The following is a 24,184-nucleotide window of genomic DNA, read 5'->3' on the forward strand; positions in this document are numbered from 1 at the left end:
CTTATTGATTCATTTTTATTATGACTTTTTTGGGGGGCAATGGAAAAAAATTGCAATTTCGCCATAGTTTTTTGCGGTTTTTTTTTACGGTGTTCACCTTGCGATTTAAATTCCATATTAACTTTATTAATGGAGTCATTACGGTCGCGGCGATACCACATATGTGCACTTTTATATATTTTTTACTAAATAAAACCACTTTTTATGGAAAAAAATGGTTTTATTTATTTTTTTACTGTAATTTTTATTAATAATCTTTATTTCACATTTATTATTTATTTCACTAGTCCCACTAGGGGACTTTACTGTGCGATCTTCAGATCGCTGCTATAATGCTTTGGTATACTTCTTATACCAGAGCATTATTGCCTGTCAGTGTAAATCTGACAGGCAATCTGTTAGGACGTGCCTCCAGGACAGACCTGGGGGCTTTTATCAAGCCCCCGGCTGGCATGACAACCCATCGGAGACCCGCGATTGCATTTGCGGGCCGCCGATGGGTGACAGGGAGCACACTCCCTCTTTAAACAAAGTAAAATGCCGCGGTCGCTATTAACGGCAGCATTTAACAGGTTAAACGGCCGCGATCGAAGTAAACTTCGATCGCGGGCGTTGGAGCAGGAGCTCAGCTGTCATCAGACAGCAGAGCCGCGGCTCCAGCCTGCACGGGAAACCCGTGCAGGACTTAGACTAGGCTCACGTGAAAAGGCGTCAGCCTACCCTAAGGCCCCTAAGTGACCAACGTGAAAAGGCGTATTGTTGGTCACTAAGGGGTTAAATGATGTTAGAAATTGATTGTACAGGTTGTTAACCTGTGTTTTTATTTTACTTTTTTTTTTTATTCCATAGGGGGATTTTCAATTAAGATCTTTTAACTATAATGTACTGCCAAAAATCTATATTTCACTACATTAGCCTGTGTACAATAGTACACAGACAGTTGTTAGTATTAACAACAGGGAACATAGTCAAACAGCCCCGTGGTCCTTCAATGGACTCTGTGCAGTATGGGCACTGATCGCATCACAGGATTTCCCTGTGACGAGATCAATGTTCAGCAGAATTGATAGCGATACACAAATGGTTAAATGGCGGAGATCGGAGGTTTCTCCCGTCTCCGCCGCTACAGTGGGACTTCTACTGTGTGTCGCAGCTGTAGGGTCCGCTCCTGATTGTGCGGATACAGTAGCACGTTCCACGCGATGAACATGAAGATGTTGCTCGCGGATCCCCAGGATCCCCTCTTACTGAGGCTTAATAACTGGTGTCCTCACTTTAATAGAGATTAGCAGTACATGAAGTGAGGATTTGCTCCTACTCGGCAGCGGAGCTGCAGCCTGGGCCTCGCTGGTCATGGCTTTCATAGCAGTGATTGTTGGCTGGGTACACTGTGGCTGCATTTATACACTCACAATGTGTACGTAATCTTTTTACTCAATTTATTGTCTGAATGAGAAATAATAATAAGTCCCTTATTTTATTTCAGTAGAAAGTAGATCCTCACGGCCCTCATCAGCGCGAAACTACAAAGGGACAACGTCTATGGTGATTAATATGGGACCTCTCAGCGCAAAGAATTCCAGAAATGTGGAACCCAGTGATCTGCAGGTAATTCCCTGTACAATGAAAATTCCCACTACTATATGTACTTGTGTTTCACCTCCAAGACGATAGTACTCATCGCGATTATTATACTGTCCAAAAGCTTCCAATATTACTGCCTGCAATTTTGGATTGCAAAAATTCCTACGTTGTTAGATTTCAAAACTGTAGAGGATCCTTTATTAGCACTAACTACTATAATACTGCTCCTATATACAAGAATATAACTACTATAATACTGCTCCTATATACAAGAATATAACTACTATAATACTGCCCCTATATACAAGAATATAACTACTATAATACTGCCCCCTATATACAAGAATATAACTACTATAATACTGTTCCTATATACAAGAATATAACTACTATAATACTGCTCCTATATACAAGAATATAACTACTATAATACTGCCCCTATATACAAGAATATAAATACTATAATACTGCCCCTATATACAAGAATATAACTACTACAATACTGCCCCCTATATACAAGAATATAACTACTATAATACTGTTCCTATATACAAGAATATAACTACTATAATACTGCTCCTATATACAAGAATATAACTACTATAATACTGCCCCTATATACAAGAATATAACTACTATAATACTGCTCCTATATACAAGAATGTAACTACTATAATTCTGCTCCTATATACAAGAATATAACTACTATAATACTGCCCCCTATATACAAGAATAGAACTACTATAATACTGCCCCTATATACAAGAATAGAACTACTATAATACTGCCCTCTATAATACTGCCCCCTATATATAAGAATATAACTAATATAATACTGCTCCTATATACAGGAATATAACTACTATAATACTGTCCCTATATACAAGAATATAACTACTATAATACTGCCCCCTATATACAAGAATATAACTACTATAATACTGTCTCCTATGTACAAGAATATAACTACTATAATACTGCCCCTATATACAAGAATATAACTACTATAATACTGCCCCCTATATACAAGAATATAACTACTATAATACTGCCTCCTATGTACAAGAATATAACTACTATAATACTGCCCCTATATACAAGAATATAACTACTATAATACTGCCTCCTATATAGAAGAATATAACTACTATAATACTGCTCCTATATACAAGAATATAACTACTATAATACTGCCGCTATATACAAGAATATAACTACTATAATACTGCTTCAATATACAAGAATATAACTACTATAATACTGCCCCCTATATACAAGAATATAACTACTATAATACTGCCCCCTATATACAAGAATATAACTACTATAATACTGCTCCTATATACAAGAATATAACTACTATAATACTGCCCCTATATACAGGAATATAACTACTATAATACTGCCCCTATATACAAGAATATAACTACTATAATACTGCCCCTATATACAAGAATATAACTACTATAATACTGCCTCCTATATACAAGAATATAACTACTATAATACTGCTTCAATATACAAGAATATAACTACTATAATACTGCCTCCTATATACAAGAATATAACTACTATAATACTACCCCTATATACAAGAATATAACTACTATAATACTGCCCCCTATATACAAGAATATAACTACTATAATACTGCCTCCTATATACAAGAATATAACTACTATAATACTGCCCCCTATATACAAGAATATAAATACTATAATACTGCTTCAATATACAAGAATATAACTACTATAATACTGCCCCCTATATACAAGAATATAACTACTATAATACTGCCTCCTATATACAAGAATATAACTACTATAATACTGCCCCCTATATACAAGAATATAAATACTATAATACTGCTTCAATATACAAGAATATAACTACTATAATACTGCTCCTATATACAAGAATATAACTACTATAATACTGCCCCTATATACAAGAATATAACTACTATAATACTGCCCCTATGTGCAGGAATATAACTACTATAATACTGCCCCTATATACAAGAATATAACTACTATAATACTGCCCCTATATACAAGAATATAACTACTATAATACTGCCCCTATATACAAGAATATAACTACTATAATACTGCCCCTATATACAAGAATATAACTACTATAATACTGCCCCCTATATACAAGAATATAACTACTATAATACTGCTCCTATATACAAGAATATAACTACTATAATACTGCTCCCTATATACAAGAATATAACTACTATAATACTGCCCCCTATATACAAGAATATAACTACTATAATACTGCCCCCTATATACAAGAATATAACTACTATAATACTGCTCCTATATACAAGAATATAACTACTATAATACTGCCCCCTATATACAAGAATATAACTACTATAATACTGCTCCTATATACAAGAATATAACTACTATAATACTGCTCCCTATATACAAGAATATAACTACTATAATACTGCCCCTATATACAAGAATATAACTACTATAATACTGCCCCCTATGTACAAGAATATAACTACTATAATACTGCCCCTATATACAAGAATATAACTACTATAATACTGCCCCCTATATACAAGAATATAACTACTATAATACTGCTCCTATATACAAGAATATAACTCCTATAATACTGTCCCCTATATACAAGAATATAACTCCTATAATACTGTCCCCTATATACAAGAATATAACTACTATAATACTGCCCCTATATACAAGAATATAACTACTATAATACTGCCCCTATATACAAGAATATAACTACTATAATACTGCTCCCTATATACAAGAATATAACTACTATAATACTGCTCCCTATATACAAGAATATAACTACTATAATACCGCCCCCTATATACAAGAATATAACTCCTATAATACTGTCCCCTATATACAAGAATATAACTACTATAATACTGCCCCTATATACAAGAATATAACTACTATAATACTGTCCCCTATATACAAGAATATAACTACTATAATACTGCTCCCTATATACAAGAATATAACTACTATAATACTGCCCCCTATATACAAGAATATAACTACTATAATACTGCCCCCTATATACAAGAATATAACTACTATAATACTGCTCCTATATACAAGAATATAACTACTATAATACTGCCCCCTATATACAAGAATATAACTACTATAATACTGCTCCTATATACAAGAATATAACTACTATAATACTGCTCCCTATATACAAGAATATAACTACTATAATACTGCCCCTATATACAAGAATATAACTACTATAATACTGCCCCCTATGTACAAGAATATAACTACTATAATACTGCCCCTATATACAAGAATATAACTACTATAATACTGCCCCCTATATACAAGAATATAACTACTATAATACTGCTCCTATATACAAGAATATAACTCCTATAATACTGTCCCCTATATACAAGAATATAACTCCTATAATACTGTCCCCTATATACAAGAATATAACTACTATAATACTGCCCCTATATACAAGAATATAACTACTATAATACTGCCCCTATATACAAGAATATAACTACTATAATACTGCTCCCTATATACAAGAATATAACTACTATAATACTGCTCCCTATATACAAGAATATAACTACTATAATACCGCCCCCTATATACAAGAATATAACTCCTATAATACTGTCCCCTATATACAAGAATATAACTACTATAATACTGCCCCTATATACAAGAATATAACTACTATAATACTGCCCCTATATACAAGAATATAACTACTATAATACTGTCCCCTATATACAAGAATATAACTCCTATAATACTGTCCCCTATATACAAGAATATAACTACTATAATACTGCCCCTATATACAAGAATATAACTACTATAATACTGCCCCTATATACAAGAATATAACTACTATAATACTGCTCCCTATATACAAGAATATAACTACTATAATACTGCTCCCTATATACAAGAATATAACTACTATAATACTGCTCCCTATGTGCAGGAATATAATTACTATAATACTGCCCCTATATACAAGAATATAACTACTATAATACTGCCCCTATATACAAGAATATAACTACTATAATACTGCCCCTATATACAAGAATATAACTACTATAATACTGCCCCCTATGTACAAGAATATAACTACTATAATAGTGCTCCCTATATACAAGAATATAACTACTATAATACTGCCCCTATATACAAGAATATAACTACTATAATACTGCTCCTATATACAAGAATATAACTACTATAATACTGCCCCCTATATACAAGAATATAACTACTATAATACTGCTCCTATATACAAGAATATAACTACTATAATACTGCTCCTATATACAAGAATATAACTACTATAATACTGCTCCTATATACAAGAATATAACTACTATAATACTGCCCCTATATACAAGAATATAACTACTATAATACTGCCCCCTATATACAAGAATATAACTACTATAATACTGCCCCCTATATACAAGAATATAACTACTATAATACTGCTCCCTATGTGCAGGAATATACCTTGCGTGGAGCAGTACTGTAGTTCTCTGCACAGCCTGGGCCAGGATTTCTATCGAGTACATGGCTCGGCTCCGTCACTTATAGTGCAATATAATGGACACCGTGTAATGGATATAAAATATTTCTTTTTAGATGATTGCATTTGAACCTGCTGCTATTCCACATCTTGTTATAAGTCCAGGTAATTCCCCACTGACCTGTTCACTTTGATACACATCGTCATGGTAACTCCCAGTCCGTAAGGTCAGAGGGGGCAACAGGGGGCAATAATGGGACTTAATTATTGTGTATGACACGATTCCTCGGTTGCTGCCTTCCTTTAAATCCCACAACAGGCTAATCTTTAATACATGAAGTACAATGGCGCTTTATCTTGCACTGATATTAGACCCCAGGGCCACGGTTTTCTTTACTAGAAGTCTTTCTATATGTTTACGTGTAACCCCTTATTGCATGTGTTGTATATAGGAAAATCAAATTTCAAACTTTGTCCATTTAAGGCTTCGTTCCCATCCACGGGCTCCGTTTGAGTTTTCCGTCAGGGGAACCCGTGAACGGAGCCCTGACTGAAACAAACGGAATCCATACGTTTCCGTTTGCATCAGCATTGATTTCAATGGTGACGGATCCGGTGCAAATGATTTACGTCTGTCTCCGTTGTGCAAGGGTTCCGTCGTTTTGACGGAATGAATAGCGCAGTCGACTACGGTATTGATTGCGTCCAAACGACGGAACCCTTGCACAATGGAGGCCATGTGCAGGGGCCTCACTTGCTGCATCTTATATAAAGGAAAAACTAAATACGGTTTGGCCTAGTTTGGCGCTCTGGTCCCTCTCAGTCCGGCTTCCAATGTGTATGGGCTCGAGTTGGTCTTCCGCCTGCCCAATCCTTTGTTACCCTGGAGATAGGCAGTGGCAGATTATCGAGCAGCCACTTATCACAACCGCTGCGTTCCGTCCATGGTAATGGGTCACGTGACGGCATTGTACCGGGGTCTAAACACCACGAGGGGCGGCAGACCGGAGGATCGGATATTACAATGTTTATTATTTCTTTATTCTTTTACCTTTGATGACATAACTCTAGACTAATATCCGGTCAGCGCCCCTCGCCAATCGCCAGAACGGAGTGGTAGCGGTGCTGGGAAAGCAGAAACAGAGCAGGAAGGGGTTAAGTGACACCTCCTGTGAGGCCATATTGCGCAGTTGAGGTACGAGGCACCCGAATAACCCCCTCCCCTCCCCCCTACTCTATATCGCCATTGATTTTCATTTAGGAGGTTCCTCACCGTCACGTTGATAAATCACCGGCGCGGCCTCTCCTGTGGGGGACACATCAAATTCCGTTCCCAGAGTCAATATTTGTAGAGTGTTATTATTGATCAGCGGTTCTTCGCCGTCCTTTACTTCATTCGGACTTTACTAGGGTCTCTATTTTATTTTATTTTTTTCCTCCAACCTGAAATAATAGCTTCAGATATTAAAGCCATAAAGGGCAAATTGCTCGGGCCCCGCCGTAAAGGGCCCCCGGGGAGGAGTATGAGGCCCATAAAATGATTGTAGAACGCAGGCCGAAAATGCGGCAGTCACAGCTCTCTTGGGGCGCGTTCCCATTTCCAATAACAACTCCTGGTTTTGTTTTCCGCCCCGACCCCCCGTAAATCGTATCCGGCCTGACACTTACATTTCCCCGGCTTTACAGTTCAATGGCGGCTATTTCCTGGAAAGCCGAGCAATGAGTCCCGGTAGACGCCGCTCACCTAACGACGCGCGCTCCGGTTAAACGCCGTATTTCTACCAGTACAGACCTTATGTTTATAATGCGCCATTTATTATATTTATTTATTGTTGTACATGAGAATAAGATGGATTGTTATGTATAAGGGGATCGGGCACATCTTCATTCATAGCGGGCTTGTTCACATCGGTGTTGAACTTCCGTATGGGTTTCCGTTCATCTGTTCCGTCAGATGAACGGAAAGACAATCGGAAAGTATCGTTTCCGTTTGCGTCGCCATTGATTTCAATGGTATTTTTTTGGGTTTCAGTTTGATTGTTTGCCTCCTTTCATCTGGGTTTCCGTTTTTCTCCACAGAAGCAATTGTGCAGCACACTACGCTATTGTTCTCGTGAGAAAAACGGAAACCTAGCGATTCTTTCCTTTTATCTTTCCGTTACAGACGAACGGAAATCCAAACGGAAGTTCAACGCTGATGAGAACAAGTTCTAAAAGGATTGTCCAGAGTTAGAAAAACCTAGAAACAGCGCCACACTTGTCCATAGGTTGTGTGTGGTAATGCAGCTCAGTCCCATTCAATTGAATGAAGCTGAACTGCAATACCAGACACAACCTCTGGGCAAGTGTGGCGTTATTTCTGAAAGAAAGCAGCCATGTTTTTCTAATTCTGGACATCCCCTTTTAATTGAGTATGTCCTCAATTTAGCTCATCAGAGTGGGTCACGCCGCTATGACTCCGCCCCCATAACCCCACCCTCGCAATCAGCTGTGATCGCCATGGCAGCAACGTGACCTCTTCAAGAGAAGCATTGTGGCAGCCATTGAAATCAATGGACGTCCTTGTAATTGACAGGTGCTAGCAGACTTCCGAAGCAAGAGCCGCTCCGACTATAAACTGCACGTAGCATCACAGAGTAGGAACAGAACCTTTATTCATTATTCACATTAATATACTCTAGGTAATTATTTTGAATACAAATACTCCAGACACAGGGTTGAATCAATAATGCACAATAATCACCTGGAGTATCCAGAAAATTCTATCTAGGTGGCGCCACCCCAGGAAGTCATCACAGACCATGTGGACTACCAAGCCCCCATCTACAGCATCTACACACCGGCCTGCCTTGTCATATGCATCATCTTCATTCACCAATTGTGCCGATACAAGCAGATACTTATTCTACATGTGTATATAGCTTTATAGGTCTCCAATCACACACAGCTTGTCCCCGGATGAAGCAATGATGTGTCGGTGTTGTGGTCATTTAATGTAATATTTGGTGCTTCGTAATGACACTTTTTGTGTGTGATATAATTTTTGTACCCCCGGAGTTTGTCCATAGGATGTGTACGGTACTACGCCCCCTAGATAGAATTTTCTGGATACTCCAGGTGATTATTGCTTATTGATTCAATCCTGTGTCAGGGGTGTTTGTATTCTACAGAATTACCTGGAGTATATCAATGTGACTGATGAATAAAGGTTCTGTTTTATGAGGAGTTCCCTCTCTGATGCCACATATTGATTTCAGTGATGATACATAAATAGCGGGTTCAGAAAGGGGTTTTCACAGAAGTAAAACCTTTAATAAAGTCCCCCCCCCCCCCCCCCTATGCGACTTAAAAGGATTTTCTGTAAATCAAGAAAACATGTTAATTGTATGATGAAATATTCTGCAACTTTCTAATATACTTTGCTTGAATTCAGCAAAACTTTCAAGATCTCTGCTTGTTGTTAGTGAATAATGGGAATATTTTTGTTTACATGTATTGACATAGAGTCCGGACTAACGGACAGAAGATTGGACCCTAAACTGCAGACATTACAGCAAACCCTCAATATGGTTTGTACTTTGTATGTAAAGGAGTATGCCCCCATTCACTGACAGCAAGCAAAGATTTTGAAAATGTTGAGAAATTGAAATACAAAGTATATTAGAAAGTTGCCGGGCTTTTTATTCTACAAAGATTAAGCTTTATTTATGTGCAATTAGAAGTAATAGATCCTGTTGATGTGAACCCCTGGATTTTTCGGCAGGTTCTGCTCAGTCTGGTAAGATGTCAGAGCTCTGATCCAGTGCACACAATCTACATGCCCGCTCCCGGGACACTTTACAACTCCTTCGTCTTAACCACAGACGCAATGATTGTCTTTATATTCTACATTACATTTATGTTATGAACAGTTTGCTCTTGTCATTATTAGGACTGGCCTTGTACTCGGTCCAGAGGATGCTTCTTCCTGGAAGAGAACAGTATAATCAGTCATCACTACAGGCTGCAGCTAACCCTAAAATCTACAGTTTATCTGACAATCACCCCGTTAAATCTCAGCAGAGCTGAAGGTATGTGACACTGAGTGCTGCTGCTACTGCATGACCAGGAGACTGGGGATGTGCTGCCCTCTAGTGGTGTTCTATGGAGCTGCTTCCACAGTTTGAAGTATTTTTAGAAAACTCTTGCATTATGATGGGAAATGTTAGTGCAAAATAATATCAGAAAACGTCATAAAGAGGAACAGAGTTGTTAAGAAAATATATAATGGGGCAGATTTTAGAGCTTTGCTCTGATTGATGATCTCTCAGCAGAGTTTACCCCTTTTCAGAATCGCAGACGACTTCTTCAGCTATTCAGAATCGGAATTGCAAATCTTCAGTGCTAAAATTTTGATCAGAAGATCATCCCATCACTGTATGTAAATGCAATCGCAATCAAAAAGTTTTTTTGCCATGGGGCCATGCACCGTTTTGACTCTATTGCAGGCCTCCTTACCATGTGACTACGATTTCAGCCTCATCGCAATATCGAATAATGGACATATGTAAAGATGCATCGCACGCTTCCTTCTATAGTCGATCGGATGGTCGAATCGCCGAATTGTACGCATAAACGAAGCCTGTAAAATTACCCTCAGGCTGGGTCCACACGACCTATTTTCAGACGTATTGGAGGCATTTTACGCCTCGAATTACGCCTGAAAATACGCCTCCAATACGTCGGCAAACATCTGCCCATTACTTTGAATGGGCTTTACGATGTTCTGTGCAGACGAGCTGTCATTTTACGCGTCGCTGTCAAGTGCAGGACACTTCTTGGAACGTTTTTGGAGCCGTTTTCTCATAGACTCCAATGAAGAACAGCTCCAAATTACGTCCGTAAAAGACGCCCCGCAAAACGCGAGTACGAGCAATTACGTCTGAAATTCAGGAGCTGTTTTCTCCTGAAAACAGCTCCTTAATTTCAGACGTAAATGCAGTTATCGTGTGCACAGACCCTAAGAGCTCATTCAGACGAGCGTGATTCTCGTCCGTGTGCTGTGGGTTGAAACAACGCACAGCACGCGGCCCCGTTGATTTTAATGTGGCAATTCACACATGCGTGAGTTTCAAGTCAATGGGCGCGTGAAAACATCCGTGTTTTATGCATCAATTACATTGAAAAAAAAAAAAAAGAAGTACTTGCAAGTGCGTGAAAAACACATCCCACACGCAAAGCACACTGATGAAAAACGCAACAGACAACGGACAGAATTACGCCCGTTTTTATGCGCGTAAATCAGTCACAAACGTGTGAATGTAGCCTTAGTAGTAGAATAGGATAATGAGATAAAAGTACAGAAATGTTTTGGTGTGACAGACAGGCCACCACTCCCTACCTCTGCTTGCTTGCCAATATAAACCACTAATCTTGCAGCAGATCTTTATTTTCTTTGTATCACTGTTATAGAGTATTACTATGTATTTAAAGGGCTTGTCCAGTATTATGATGATAAAGCGTAATCATTGTATAATAAAAAGTTCCGCAACTTTCTAGCATACCTTGAGTTTCCATTCCTCGGTGTGATTAAGATCTCTGCTTGCTGACAATGAATGGAAACCATTTTTATTACATTCAGAGACTGCAAAACCATCATGAACTCCTCCTGCTCACACAGCTGGTGGTTTCTTACACTGTTTTAGTGTAGACAATTCTTTGCAGCAGCAGCACACATCTCTTTCCTCTCCTGGGCTTCAGGCTACAGCTCTTATATACATTATAAGGACCCCATCCGCTCTATGAACAGGAGTAGGTCAGATTGGGTTTTCAGCTTTTGATCCCCCTTACAATCCCATCCGTTAATCACAGACTATTAGGGGACACCTTTCACGAATACGTCATGAATTCTCATAACCCTTTTTTTTATCCGTTAAACGGATGCCATTAGAGTCTATGGTTTACAGAAAACCCCGTACCGCAAAGCTGATGCTCAGGTAAGTGTAAATTTATTGAACGCAATCCAAAATTGTCACAATATTACATTTCGGACTGATCTCAGACCTTCCTTAGATAATCGTAGTGCACCACAGCGAAAAGGTAAACCGCATTTAAAGAGTAATGCGACCACGACCGTGAAGAGGTGATACTTCGGGAGAAAGCAAGAAGTGTGATACACAATCATCTCCATTGTTTTACATTTAGTAGTTTTGCATTTTTTTAAGGAATTCTCTTTTTCTGTAGGGAAATCTTCCCCCTGGATGTCTGTGGACACGGCTCTGTATATCCTGAAGGAAAGTGATGGACGAGGAGAACCTCCGCTTGTATCCTTCACAGAACTGCGCAACAAAGAGGCAAGACTCTGCTTATCAACCCAACATCTCAGAAAGGCTCTGTTCCCATTATGTTTGAGCCTTACATTTGGTGTATACACCAGGGAGCTCCCGGCGCATACACCAAACGTATCATTCACCCGACCGTTGCCCAAAAAAAATATTTCCTTTTGCCATCGGTCGTGTTGGTATACGTCCGTACACTTTTTTTTTAACTGTATGGAAAAGCGTAGGCACCTACACTTGTTACATGGGAGCCTATTGGCGACATAGGCCACTGTGTGACTTTACCACGGCGTATGTCACAGCCTTGCCACATCCTCCCAACGTATACCTCCGAAGGAAGCCTCGAAAGTAATGGAAACAGAGCCTAAGGCCGGCCACATCCAGTGTGACGTCTCGGACACGACGGGCAGTCAGTATATACTCATCTCTTTTGGGATCCATTTGTGCCACCATCAGGATGTGACCTTTGTAGTACATGTGTCTCTGGAGTAATATGTTAGAAAATCTTCTTCAGAGAGAACATACTTTTCTGACAGACCAATCGAGACCATAATTATTGCTTGGTCATCAGGCTGGGGGCTAGACTAGGAAGAGGGGTGTAAAGGGGATGTCACACCTCAGAAAATGATGTCATTTATTGCTGGAATATTCTGGCTGATCGTGTGGACATGACCTCTGTGACCTCTAGCGATCACGGGAATAAAAGTCTGGAGCAGCATTATGCAGAGTGTGTGGGGTTTTGCAGCAATACTAGACACAGGGACAGGACGGAGCTGCGTGTGGTGAGGATCCAAACGTGGTGCTGCACTCCAGAGCGCAACCGTCTCTTCATTCTAGTGATCAGCGGGGATCCCAGCAGCCAGACCGCCGCTGATCTAGCAACATGCCATCACTTGTTGAGGTGAGAAAACCCTATAAAATATGCACCGATCAGCCGTAACATAAAACCACTGACAGATGAAGTGAAGAACATTGATTATGGGGTTAAAATGGCGCCTGACAATGAGGGGGATATATTCAGCAGCAAGTGAACAGTCAGTTCTTGAAGTTGATGTTGGAAGCAGGAAAAATGGAGAAGTGTAAGAATCTGAGCGCCTGTAAGGCTGGGTTCACACGACCTATTTTCAGACGTAAACGAGGCGTTTTACGCCTCGAATTATGCCTGAAAATACGGCTCCAATACGTCGGCAAACATCTGCCCATTCATTTGAATGGGTTTGCCGACGTACTGTGCAGACAACCTGTCATTTACGCGTCGCTGTCAAACGACGACGCGTAAAAAAGACGGCTCGTCAAAAGAAGTGCAGGACAATTCTTGAGATGTAATTTGAGCCGTTTTTCATTGATTCCAATGAAGAACAGCTCCAAATTACGGCCGTAATGGACGCCTCACAAAACGCGAGTACGAGCAATTAAGTCTGAAATTACTGAGCTGTTTTCTTCTGAAAAAAGCTCCGTAATTTCAGACATAAATTCAGTTAGCGTGTGCACATACCCTAACAAGGGCCAGAGCATCTCCAAAAGGCCGGTCTTGTGGGGTGTTCCCGGTCTTGTGAGGTGTTCCCGGTCTTGTGGGGGTTTTCCCACTCTTGTGAGGTGTTCCCGGTCTTGTGGGGGTGTTCCCGGTCTTGTGGGGTGTTCCCAGTCTTGTGAGGTGTTCCCGGTCTTGTGAGGTGTTCCCGGTGTACAGTGATCAATACCTGCAAAAAGTGCTCCTAGAAGGAACTACCAGTGACAGGCCACAGGATCATGGGTGACCAAGGTTCATTGATGTGCGGGGGAGGGAAGGCTACCCGTCTGGTCTGATCCCACAGAAGAACTACTGTACCATAAATTACTGATAAAGTTACTGTTGGCTATGATATAAAGGTGTCATAACATGCAGGACATCGCAACTTGCCACACTGCAGGATAACGCCCCCCCCCCGCCACACTGCAGGATAATGCCACCCGCCACACTGCAGGATAATGCCCCCGCCACACTGCAGGATAATGCCCCCGCCACACTGCAGGATAATGCCACCCGCCGCACTGCAGGATAACGCCCCCGCCACACTGCAGGATAAAGCCCCCGCCACACTGCAGGATAAAGCCCCCGCCACACTGCAGGATAACGTCCCCCCCCCGCCACACTGCAGGATAATGCCCCCGCCACACTGCAGGATAACGCCCCCGCCACACTGCAGGATAATGCCACCCGCCGCACTGCAGGATAACGCCCCCGCCACACTGCAGGATAAAGCCCCCGCCACACTGCAGGATAAAGCCCCCGCCACACTGCAGGATAACGTCCCCCCCCCCGCCACACTGCAGGATAAAGCCCCCGCCACACTGCAGGATAACGCCCCCGCCACACTGCAGGATAATGCCACCCGCCACACTGCAGGATAATGCCACCCGCCACACTGCAGGATAACGCCCCCGCCACACTGCAGGATGACGCCCCCGCCACACTGCAGGATAAAGCCCCTGCCACACTGCAGGATAAAGCCCCCGCCACACTGCAGGATAACGCCCCCGCCACACTGCAGGATAACGCCCCCGCCACACTGCAGGATAACGCCCCCGCCACACTGCAGGATAACGCCCCCGCCACACTGCAGGATAATGCCCCCGCCACACTGCAGGATAATGCCCCCGCCACACTGCAGGATAACGCCCCCGCCACACTGCAGGATAACGCCCCCGCCACACTGCAGGATAACGCCCCCACCACACTGCAGGAGAAAACGCCCCCGCCACACTGCAGGATAACGCCCCCGCCACACTGCAGGGTAACGCCCCCGCCACACTGCAGGGTAACGCCCCCGCCACACTGCAGGGTAACGCCCCCGCCACACTGCAGGATAACGCCCCCGCCACACTGCAGGGTAATGCCCCCCGCCACACTGCAGGATAACGCCCCCCGCCACACTGCAGGATAACGCCCCCGCCACACTGCAGGATAACGCCCCCGCCACACTGCAGGATAACGCCCCCGCCACACTGCAGGATAACGCCCCCGCCACACTGCAGGATAACGCCCCCGCCACACTGCAGGATAACGCCCCCGCCACACTGCAGGATAACGCCCCCGCCACACTGCAGGATAACGCCCCCGCCACACTGCAGGATAACGCCCCCGCCGCACTGCAGGATAACGCCCCCGCCGCACTGCAGGATAACGCCCCCGCCGCACTGCAGGATAACGCCCCCGCCGCACTGCAGGATAACGCCCCCGCCGCCCTGCAGGATAACGCCCCCGCCGCCCTGCAGGATAACGCCCCCGCCGCCCTGCAGGATAACGCCCCCGCCGCACTGCAGGATAACGCCCCCGCCGCCCTGCAGGATAACGCCCCCGCCACCCTGCAGGATAACGCCCTCGCCACACTGCAGGATAACGCCCTCGCCACACTGCAGGATAACGCCCCCGCCACACTGCAGGATAACGCCCCCGCCGCACTGCAGGATAACGCCCCCGCCGCACTGCAGGATAACGCCCCCGCCGCACTGCAGGATAACGCCCCCGCCGCACTGCAGGATAACGCCCCCGCCGCCCTGCAGGATAACGCCCCCGCCGCCCTGCAGGATAACGCCCCCGCCGCCCTGCAGGATAACGCCCCCGCCGCCCTGCAGGATAACGCCCCCGCCGCACTGCAGGATAACGCCCCCGCCGCCCTGCAGGATAACGCCCCCGCCACCCTGCAGGATAACGCCCTCGCCACACTGCAGGATAACGCCCTCGCCACACTGCAGGATAACGCCCCCGCCGCACTGCAGGATAACGCCCCCGCCGCACTGCAGGATAACGCCCCCGCCGCACTGCAGGATAACGCCCCCGCCGCACTGCAGGATAACGCCGGGTCACAGGTGTTTTGGTGGCACGGGGGCGACTACGCAATATTAGGCCGGTGGTTTTAATGTTAGGTCTGATCAGCACTTGATAGAAGACACAAAGCTTTCCTCTGCAGTTGTCTCCCCTCCATTGGCTGCTACTCTTTTCCCAGTGTCACATATATTGTTGTGGTCACATGACCCGGCTGTATAAGAATATGAAGCTATAAGTGCAGACTCGTGTCCGTCCTCATCATTTCACCTACTTTCCATTCCCTGCCCACAGTCCTACGTCTGGAAAGGTGATCTCGGAGCCGGCTCCTACACACTTCTACCTTTTACTACAGGCTGCCGACTGAGAAAGAATAAGAAGCAAGTCACCAAAGAAGCCCGTCTGGTCTATAGAGACGACCGTCAGGATTTACAACTGACGGCCGAGTTCAGGTGAATTTGAGTGTTTAGGAGGTGAAGGACCAGAGTCCCGCTATTGTTCTGTAATAAAAATAAAATAAAGCGATCCGGCGGGTCAGCATTTTATCCCTTCCCTCATCGGTCCTTTTTTTCCCTGAATGGCACAGATGACAGCGGAGGGGAGGACATCACTCACTTTTTTGACGCGGGCGTCTTTTTACGCGCCGTCTTTTGACAGCGGCACGTAAAAATAAAAGCCCGTCTGCACAGAACATCGTAAGAGCCATTGAATTCAATGGGCAGATGTTTGGAGCCGTATTTTCGGACGTAATTCGAGGCGAGAAACGCCCAAATTACGTCCGTAAATAGGGCGTGTGAACATACCCTGACAGTCTTCTAGGTTGAAGTACGTGGCCCTTGCTGGACAGATCTGGGAGGGCGGCTCCTGTCTTAACCACTTATGGCAGTAGAATTTAGCAGTATAGGCACGCAATTGTCAGGAAGGAGATTTTTGTAATTTAGGAAAATGTTTTGTTTTTAGTTTTTACGTTTCTAACCATGCAAACGTAAATTACAAATATTGCAGTTTTTACACTGGCCTTTAGATGGCAGCACAATAGGCTACAATCCAGACGGGTCAAACAAAAAAGAACATCTCATTTTCCAACCTACAGCAAAACTGAATATTATCACCTTATTATCATTTGTAGCCGGAGAATTAATAGCAGAAGGACTAAAACCAGATATTAAAGGGACATTTAACCTTGAATATGCTGCAAATATTGACATAAAGTAGTGAACAATGCGGCAAGATTCGTATAGTAAACCTTTCCCCCTAAGCCTGAAGTGGCTGATAACAGTGAACAATAAACTGTATTTGAGAGATGGTTGACTTTCCCTTTAAGCAGAAATGATCCCTCCTTATTGTATCACCAGCTTTCTATAAGGGTATGCTCACGCAGGGCGTAAAAGTACACATCGTATCCGCCCTGAACGCCGCAGGGAAATAAACCGCACCAAATTGGGGTGCAGTTTTTCGGCCGGAATCTCTGCTGCCAAAATCAGCAGGTAAAAAAAAAAAAATACTTACCTGTAGCCATGGCGACACGTCCCTCTGACGTCCTGCAGCCCGGCCTCCTGGGATGACGTTTTATCCCATGTGACCGCTGCAGCCTGTGATTGGCTGCAGCAGTCACATGGGATGAAACGTCATCCCTGGAGGCCGGCCTGGACGAAGAAGCAGAGAGTTCTGGGTAAATATGAGATTTTATATTTTTTCCTACTTGTGATTTTTGCAGCGGAATCGCAGCTTTTCCGCCGCAAAAATCGTAACATCTTCTTATTGTTGCGGGTTTTACCTTCCCATTGAATTCAATGGGGAAAACCCGCGACAGAAAACCAGCGATTTTGTCAGCATAAATTGATATTAAAAAGCCGCGCGGCGCCGCAGGTCAGTTTGAGCGTTTTTTTCGGCTGTATTTTTCACAGCATGCGGCTGACCTGCGTCCAAATCCCATCCACTCGGCTACCGCTGTATTACGCTGCAGATTTTTGGCAATGAAGTATTTACGCTACGTGTGAACCCGGCCTAACCGTGAGAAATAATGGCTTCTCCTCTCCCTCCTCGCCCACATTTCAGATCCGCTCTGTCAGACGTGTTTGACATCATTGATTTAGATGGGAACGGGTTCCTGAGCCTGGAGGAATACAATCTCTTTGAGCTGCGGAGCAGCGGTGAGAAGTGCGATGACGATGCCTGGGAGGTCTGTAAAGGTGCGCGCTGTTTTATTTTGTATGTTGTGCGCGTCTTCTCCGTCTTGTCTCCTTTATATTAATGAAGTCGCTTAATACAGTTGTTTAACAGGAAAAAGTGTGTTATTGGGAGATAATTTGGAGCAGATTTAGATACGTGGCACTTTCCTGCTGATAATACATGCCATATTACAAGCCGTAAAAAGTCCACTAATTCTGAGCAAAACATTTGCATTTTTATGGTTTCTATTAAGAATGCATTAGAACTGAATTACTTTTCTTTTAACCTTTCAGCAAGATGGTGAAAAAAAAAAGCCTCTGGCATAAAGGCCACGCGCGGGTAGCATTTATTATCATATGACCTTAATATCACCCGCTATCAGCCCCGCTCTTTCCTTGGACGTTGCAGAGGAAAACGTAACATCATTTACCTGTTATTAATTCCTCTCTTCATCCGAAAATATGCAGATAAAATGCTGGGAAGCTTCATAGTCCCTCCTGGTGGGGAATCGGGCACCACAGGGTCCTTATATTATTAACAGGATGTATTTAGTCATGTGCAATAGTATTATCTGCCATATTATAATACATTCATGATTTCATAGTGATGTCCACTATTATAGTTAGTATATAAATGTAAACCACATAAAAGTGGAGTCACTGTACATACATTACATTACTTCTCCTGTACTGATCCTGAGTTACATCCTGTATTATACTCCAGAGCTGCACTCACTATTCTGCTGGTGGAGTCACTGTACATACATTACATTACTTCTCCTGTACTGATCCTGAGTTACATCCTGTATTATACTCCAGAGCTGCACTCACTATTCTGCTGGTGGAGTCACTGTGTACATACATTACATTACTTATCCTGTACTGATCCTGAGTTACATCCTGTATTATACTCCAGAGCTGCACTCACTATTCTGCTGGTGGAGTCACTGTGTACATACATTACATTACTTATCCTGTACTGATCCTGAGTTACATCCTGTATTATACTCCAGAGCTGCACTCACTATTCTGCTGGTGGAGTCACTGTGTACATACATTACTTATCCTGTACTGATCCTGAGTTACATCCTGTATTATACCCCGGAGCTGCACTCACTATTCTACTGGTGGAGTCACTGTGTACATACATTACATTACTTATCCTGTACTGATCCTGAGTTACATCCTGTATTATACTTCAGAGCTGCACTCACTATTCTGCTGGTGGAGTCACTGTGTACATACATTACATTACTTCTCCTGTACTGATCCTGAGTTACATCCTGTATTATACTCCAGAGCTGCACTCACTATTCTGCTGGTGGAGTCACTGTGTACATACATTACATTACTTCTCCTGTACTGATCCTGAGTTACATCCTGTATTATACTCCAGAGCTGCACTCACTATTCTGCTGGTGGAGTCACTGTGTACATACATTACATATCCTGTACTGATCCTGAATTATATCCTGTATTATACTCCAGAGCTGCACTCACTATTCTGCTGGTGGAGTCACTGTGTACATACATTACATTACTTATCTTGTACTGATCCTGAGTTACATCCTGTATTATACTCCAGAGCTGCACTCACTATTCTGCTGGTGGAGTCACTGTGTACATACATTACTTATCCTGTACTGATCTTGAGTTACATCCTGTATTATACTCCAGAGCTGCACTCACTATTCTGCTGGTGGAGTCACTGTGTACATACATTACATTACTTATCTTGTACTGATCCTGAGTTACATCCTGTATTATACTCCAGAGCTGCACTCACTATTCTGCTGGTGGAGTCACTGTGTACATACATTACATTACTTATCTTGTACTGATCCTGAGTTACATCCTGTATTATACTCCAGAGCTGCACTCACTATTCTGCTGGTGGAGTCACTGTGTACATACATTACATTACTTATCCTGAACTGATCCTGAGATACATCCTGTATTATACTCCAGAGCTGCACTCACTATTCTGCTGGTGGAGTCACTGTGTACATACATTACATATCCTGTACTGATCCTGAATTATATCCTGTATTATACTCCAGAGCTGCACTCACTATTCTGCTGGTGGAGTCACTGTGTACATACATTACATTACTTATCTTGTACTGATCCTGAGTTACATCCTGTATTATACTCCAGAGCTGCACTCACTATTCTGCTGGTGGAGTCACTGTGTACATACATTACTTATCCTGTACTGATCTTGAGTTACATCCTGTATTATACTCCAGAGCTGCACTCACTATTCTGCTGGTGGAGTCACTGTGTACATACATTACATTACTTATCTTGTACTGATCCTGAGTTACATCCTGTATTATACTCCAGAGCTGCACTCACTATTCTGCTGGTGGAGTCACTGTGTACATACATTACATTACTTATCTTGTACTGATCCTGAGTTACATCCTGTATTATACTCCAGAGCTGCACTCACTATTCTGCTGGTGGAGTCACTGTGTACATACATTACTTATCCTGTACTGATCCTGAGTTACATCCTGTATTATACTCCAGAGCTGCACTCACTATTCTGCTGGGGAAGTCACTATGTACATACATTACATACAGTGAAATTGATCCTGACTTACGACCTGTACGAATTAAAGCTTGCAGAATTTTAAATCCAGCTCTGGAGTATATAATATAAGATGCAATTAAGTAATGTATTTATAAAGTGACTCCGTTTTTCATGTACATTATATCTATATATAAACTGTAGCAGCAGTTTTACAATATGTTGTGTCCTACAGATGGCATTCAGCCTGCAGTATCAGGGGGGCATATTCTGCTGATAACCTCGCAGGGCGACATTGGGGACCTGTCAAAAATCTGTATGAACTTACCCATTAAAGCAGGGGGCTGCAAACTGTGGCTAATGTAGAGAAAAGCGCTAGTGTGAACACGGCCTCAGACTTCCCGCAGTGCGTAGTGTTCACGTGTCATTTATATGTATTATAACAGAGAACTTTGAAACCAAGAAGAACGAGTTAACAAGAAAGGGCTTCATGGATCTTAATCTTATGGAGGCCAATGACCGGGAAGGAGACCCCAGTGACCTGTGGGTGACGCTGCAATCCATGGGCTATAATAAGGCACTGGAAATGACAGAGGTAATTATTTTCATTTGATCAATCCTTTAATCCAGCATCTGTTATTCCAGAATCCGTTAATCCTGCTCTTGAAATGAAGCTTCCCCTGATCACCGCAGGTCCATCTGCAAGCTGCGGCCGGCCGCACAATGCCCCTACAGGGCAAATGTAGTATTACATGGCACCCACCCAAATGATTGAACGAACATGTAATAAACGTGCATGACCAAGTCAAGTCCACAAGTGGGTGCCGCTCTCCATATCCGTACACTCCGTCCAGGGGAATATATTATTCATGTATATGTTATGCTTTTATTTTATACCTCAGGCCTGTCCTTTTATCATCGATGTTTATTCTGAGAAGAGCAAACCCAAGCTTAAAGCCGTGAGTCTGGAATCCAGCAGCCGTCTGCTGCAGAAGGTGCTGTGCAAATCAATCACTCTCAAAGGGGACGCAAAGCCCATGGATGGATATGAAAACGTCATCACCTACACCTATAAGAGTGACTCTCGCATCAGTTCTGTCATCGAGAATAAGGTGCGTAAAAGCCGTGAGTGGTTCAACGCTGCAAACTGCTGCAAAAGGCTGTAAAATGCACTTCTGATGGGTAACTCTACTTTAAGGCCATGTTCACAGTGAGTTTTTTTGCAGGAAAAAAAAAAAATGGCTCAAAATTATTTTGACCTGCCTGCGCTCTCTTTGCCGTGTTTTTCGGCTGAGCCTGTGGGCAAAAAAACGCAGCGAAATCCGCTCTCTCTTCCTCCCGTTGATGCCAATGGGAGGTCAGAGATGGAAATGTCTGAAGAAAGGGCATGTGGCTGCTTTTTCCCGTGAGCGTTTTTTTTCTGATCGCGGGCAAAATCAATAAGAGGTGATTTCGGCCATTTTGTCGGTGCGGTTTCCGCGTCAAAAACAGCGCCAAATATCTCTGTGTGAACAGGGCCTTTAGGAGTATTCCAGCCAGAAGCATTTATCACCTATTCGTTGGATAGGTGATAAATGTTAGATCGCTGATGCTCCGACTGCTGGGATCCCCACTGATTGCTAGAACGGGGGACCCAGGTTCCTCGTCCCCCCCACCCCCACCTGCGCAACCGCATCCAGGAGGAGATTGAATGGAGCGGCAGTCGAGCATGTCTATGGCACTGACGCTGCACGGGTGTCAAACTGACGGGTTCCTGGAAGCGGAGATCACAGCGGCTGACCCTGTGTCTGCTCTGCAGTGTATAAATCAATGCTTTTTGTGGACAATTCCCCCTCCATGACAGCGCCTCATATCTCAGCTTCCTGGATCCTGTGTGAGTGTGATAAGAGGAGTGGTATATCAGGGTTAACAGCGAAACCTGAGAGTTAAGCGGCCATAAACCTGCCCATAGAAGAAAGGGTCGGGCATGTTTAAACCCAACCTGCCCAATCACGTCCGGAAGCTGCCCACCGCGAACGTGCCACATATTAACCTTCAGACTATCCATGCCTGGTTATAGTCTACGAGGGGCCGTAAAAGGGTCGAGATATAATTGCATTGCAATGTAGGAGTGATACTGTTTGGATTATTACCATGAATCATATACTGGCTGCGCCGGTTTGCCGTCTGTATCCTACATAGTAACTCTGCTTTTCTATCGCCAGTCCGAAAAGAAGATTGTGGTGCAGGTAAATAACGATCAGAGCAAGAACTGTATGAACAGCCGAGGAATGAGCGTGTTTGCTGTGGAAGTGCCGGGAAAATCAACCACGGTAAAAAGACCTGACGATCCTCGTTATCAGACCGGTGTAGAAGGTTGGCACCGGATCCGCCTGCGTGTCTGGGCAATCCCTGCCGGCTAAGCGTCAGTGATCCGAGGAAAGATGGGACATATTCTATCTTTCCTTGGATCGGAGACTCGGATCATTTTTAACGGACCCGATTCACCCGCTAAAGTGAATGGGTCTGTGAAGACTATCGGGTGCCACAGGGACGCCGTCAAAAACGGTAGTGAGTATGAGGCGTAAGCAAAGTGTGCCAGATTTCTGCCACCTATTGCGCCAAAAATGGCATAGATGGCGTGCGCTAATTGTTTCATGTGTTTTGGACACTTTTTGCACTATCTTAGACCCTTTTAAAAAGTATCTGGAAAAGGGGGCATTCTGAAAGGAGTCCTAAAATGCGCCAGACTTGGGCCTCATGCACACGACCGTATTGCTTTTCTCCCGCAAATACAGTTTGTAGTGAGTGCCTCTGTATTTACAGATCCGCAAAAAAAATGGCAGCTACAAGTCCCAACACCTTGAAAAAGTCACACGATCGCTAAGGTGCTCTTTTCTTGGGGAACCCTCTGCCGTCGCATAGCAATCACTGTAATAAATTTGGCGCAGTTTCTAACGCTCGGGTCCAGTTTTTTTCCGGTCTAAATTGAGGAAAGAATTAAAGGGGTTTTCCTATCTTAGACATTAATGACATATCCACAGGATCTTCCATAAAGGTCTGATAGATGAGGGTCCAATCTCTGTCCAGAATGGGGGTCCCCCTTATCCCTGACCTGCCTAGTGCGGGGAATGAATGAAGAGGTGGCCGCGCGGCTCTTTACATTCTGTTCTATGGGAGTTATGGAAACAGCCGAGCACGCTATGTGGTCATCACGTCACCA

General features: G+C 43.3%; 1 protein-coding gene across 3 annotated transcripts in view; it reads left to right on the forward strand.

Annotated features, from left to right (window-relative positions):
* Positions 1-24,184, forward strand: part of EFCAB7 (EF-hand calcium binding domain 7) — a 52,018-nt gene that overhangs the window by 26,329 nt on the left and 1,505 nt on the right. For 2 of the 3 annotated variants that reach the window (XM_075832755.1, XM_075832756.1), the window contains exons 6-13: positions 1,487-1,608; positions 10,085-10,223; positions 12,376-12,485; positions 16,570-16,727; positions 18,334-18,467; positions 21,429-21,577; positions 21,885-22,094; positions 23,187-23,294. In XM_075832755.1, the coding sequence (XP_075688870.1) occupies positions 1,487-1,608; positions 10,085-10,223; positions 12,376-12,485; positions 16,570-16,727; positions 18,334-18,467; positions 21,429-21,577; positions 21,885-22,094; positions 23,187-23,294 (1,130 nt within the window). The remainder of the gene's footprint in view (positions 1-1,486; positions 1,609-10,084; positions 10,224-12,375; positions 12,486-16,569; positions 16,728-18,333; positions 18,468-21,428; positions 21,578-21,884; positions 22,095-23,186; positions 23,295-24,184) is intronic. The other variant, XM_075832757.1, reaches the window with a different exon arrangement.

Source organism: Rhinoderma darwinii, chromosome 7 (assembly GCF_050947455.1).
Source record: "Rhinoderma darwinii isolate aRhiDar2 chromosome 7, aRhiDar2.hap1, whole genome shotgun sequence".
Classification (NCBI taxonomy): domain Eukaryota; kingdom Metazoa; phylum Chordata; class Amphibia; order Anura; family Rhinodermatidae; genus Rhinoderma; species Rhinoderma darwinii.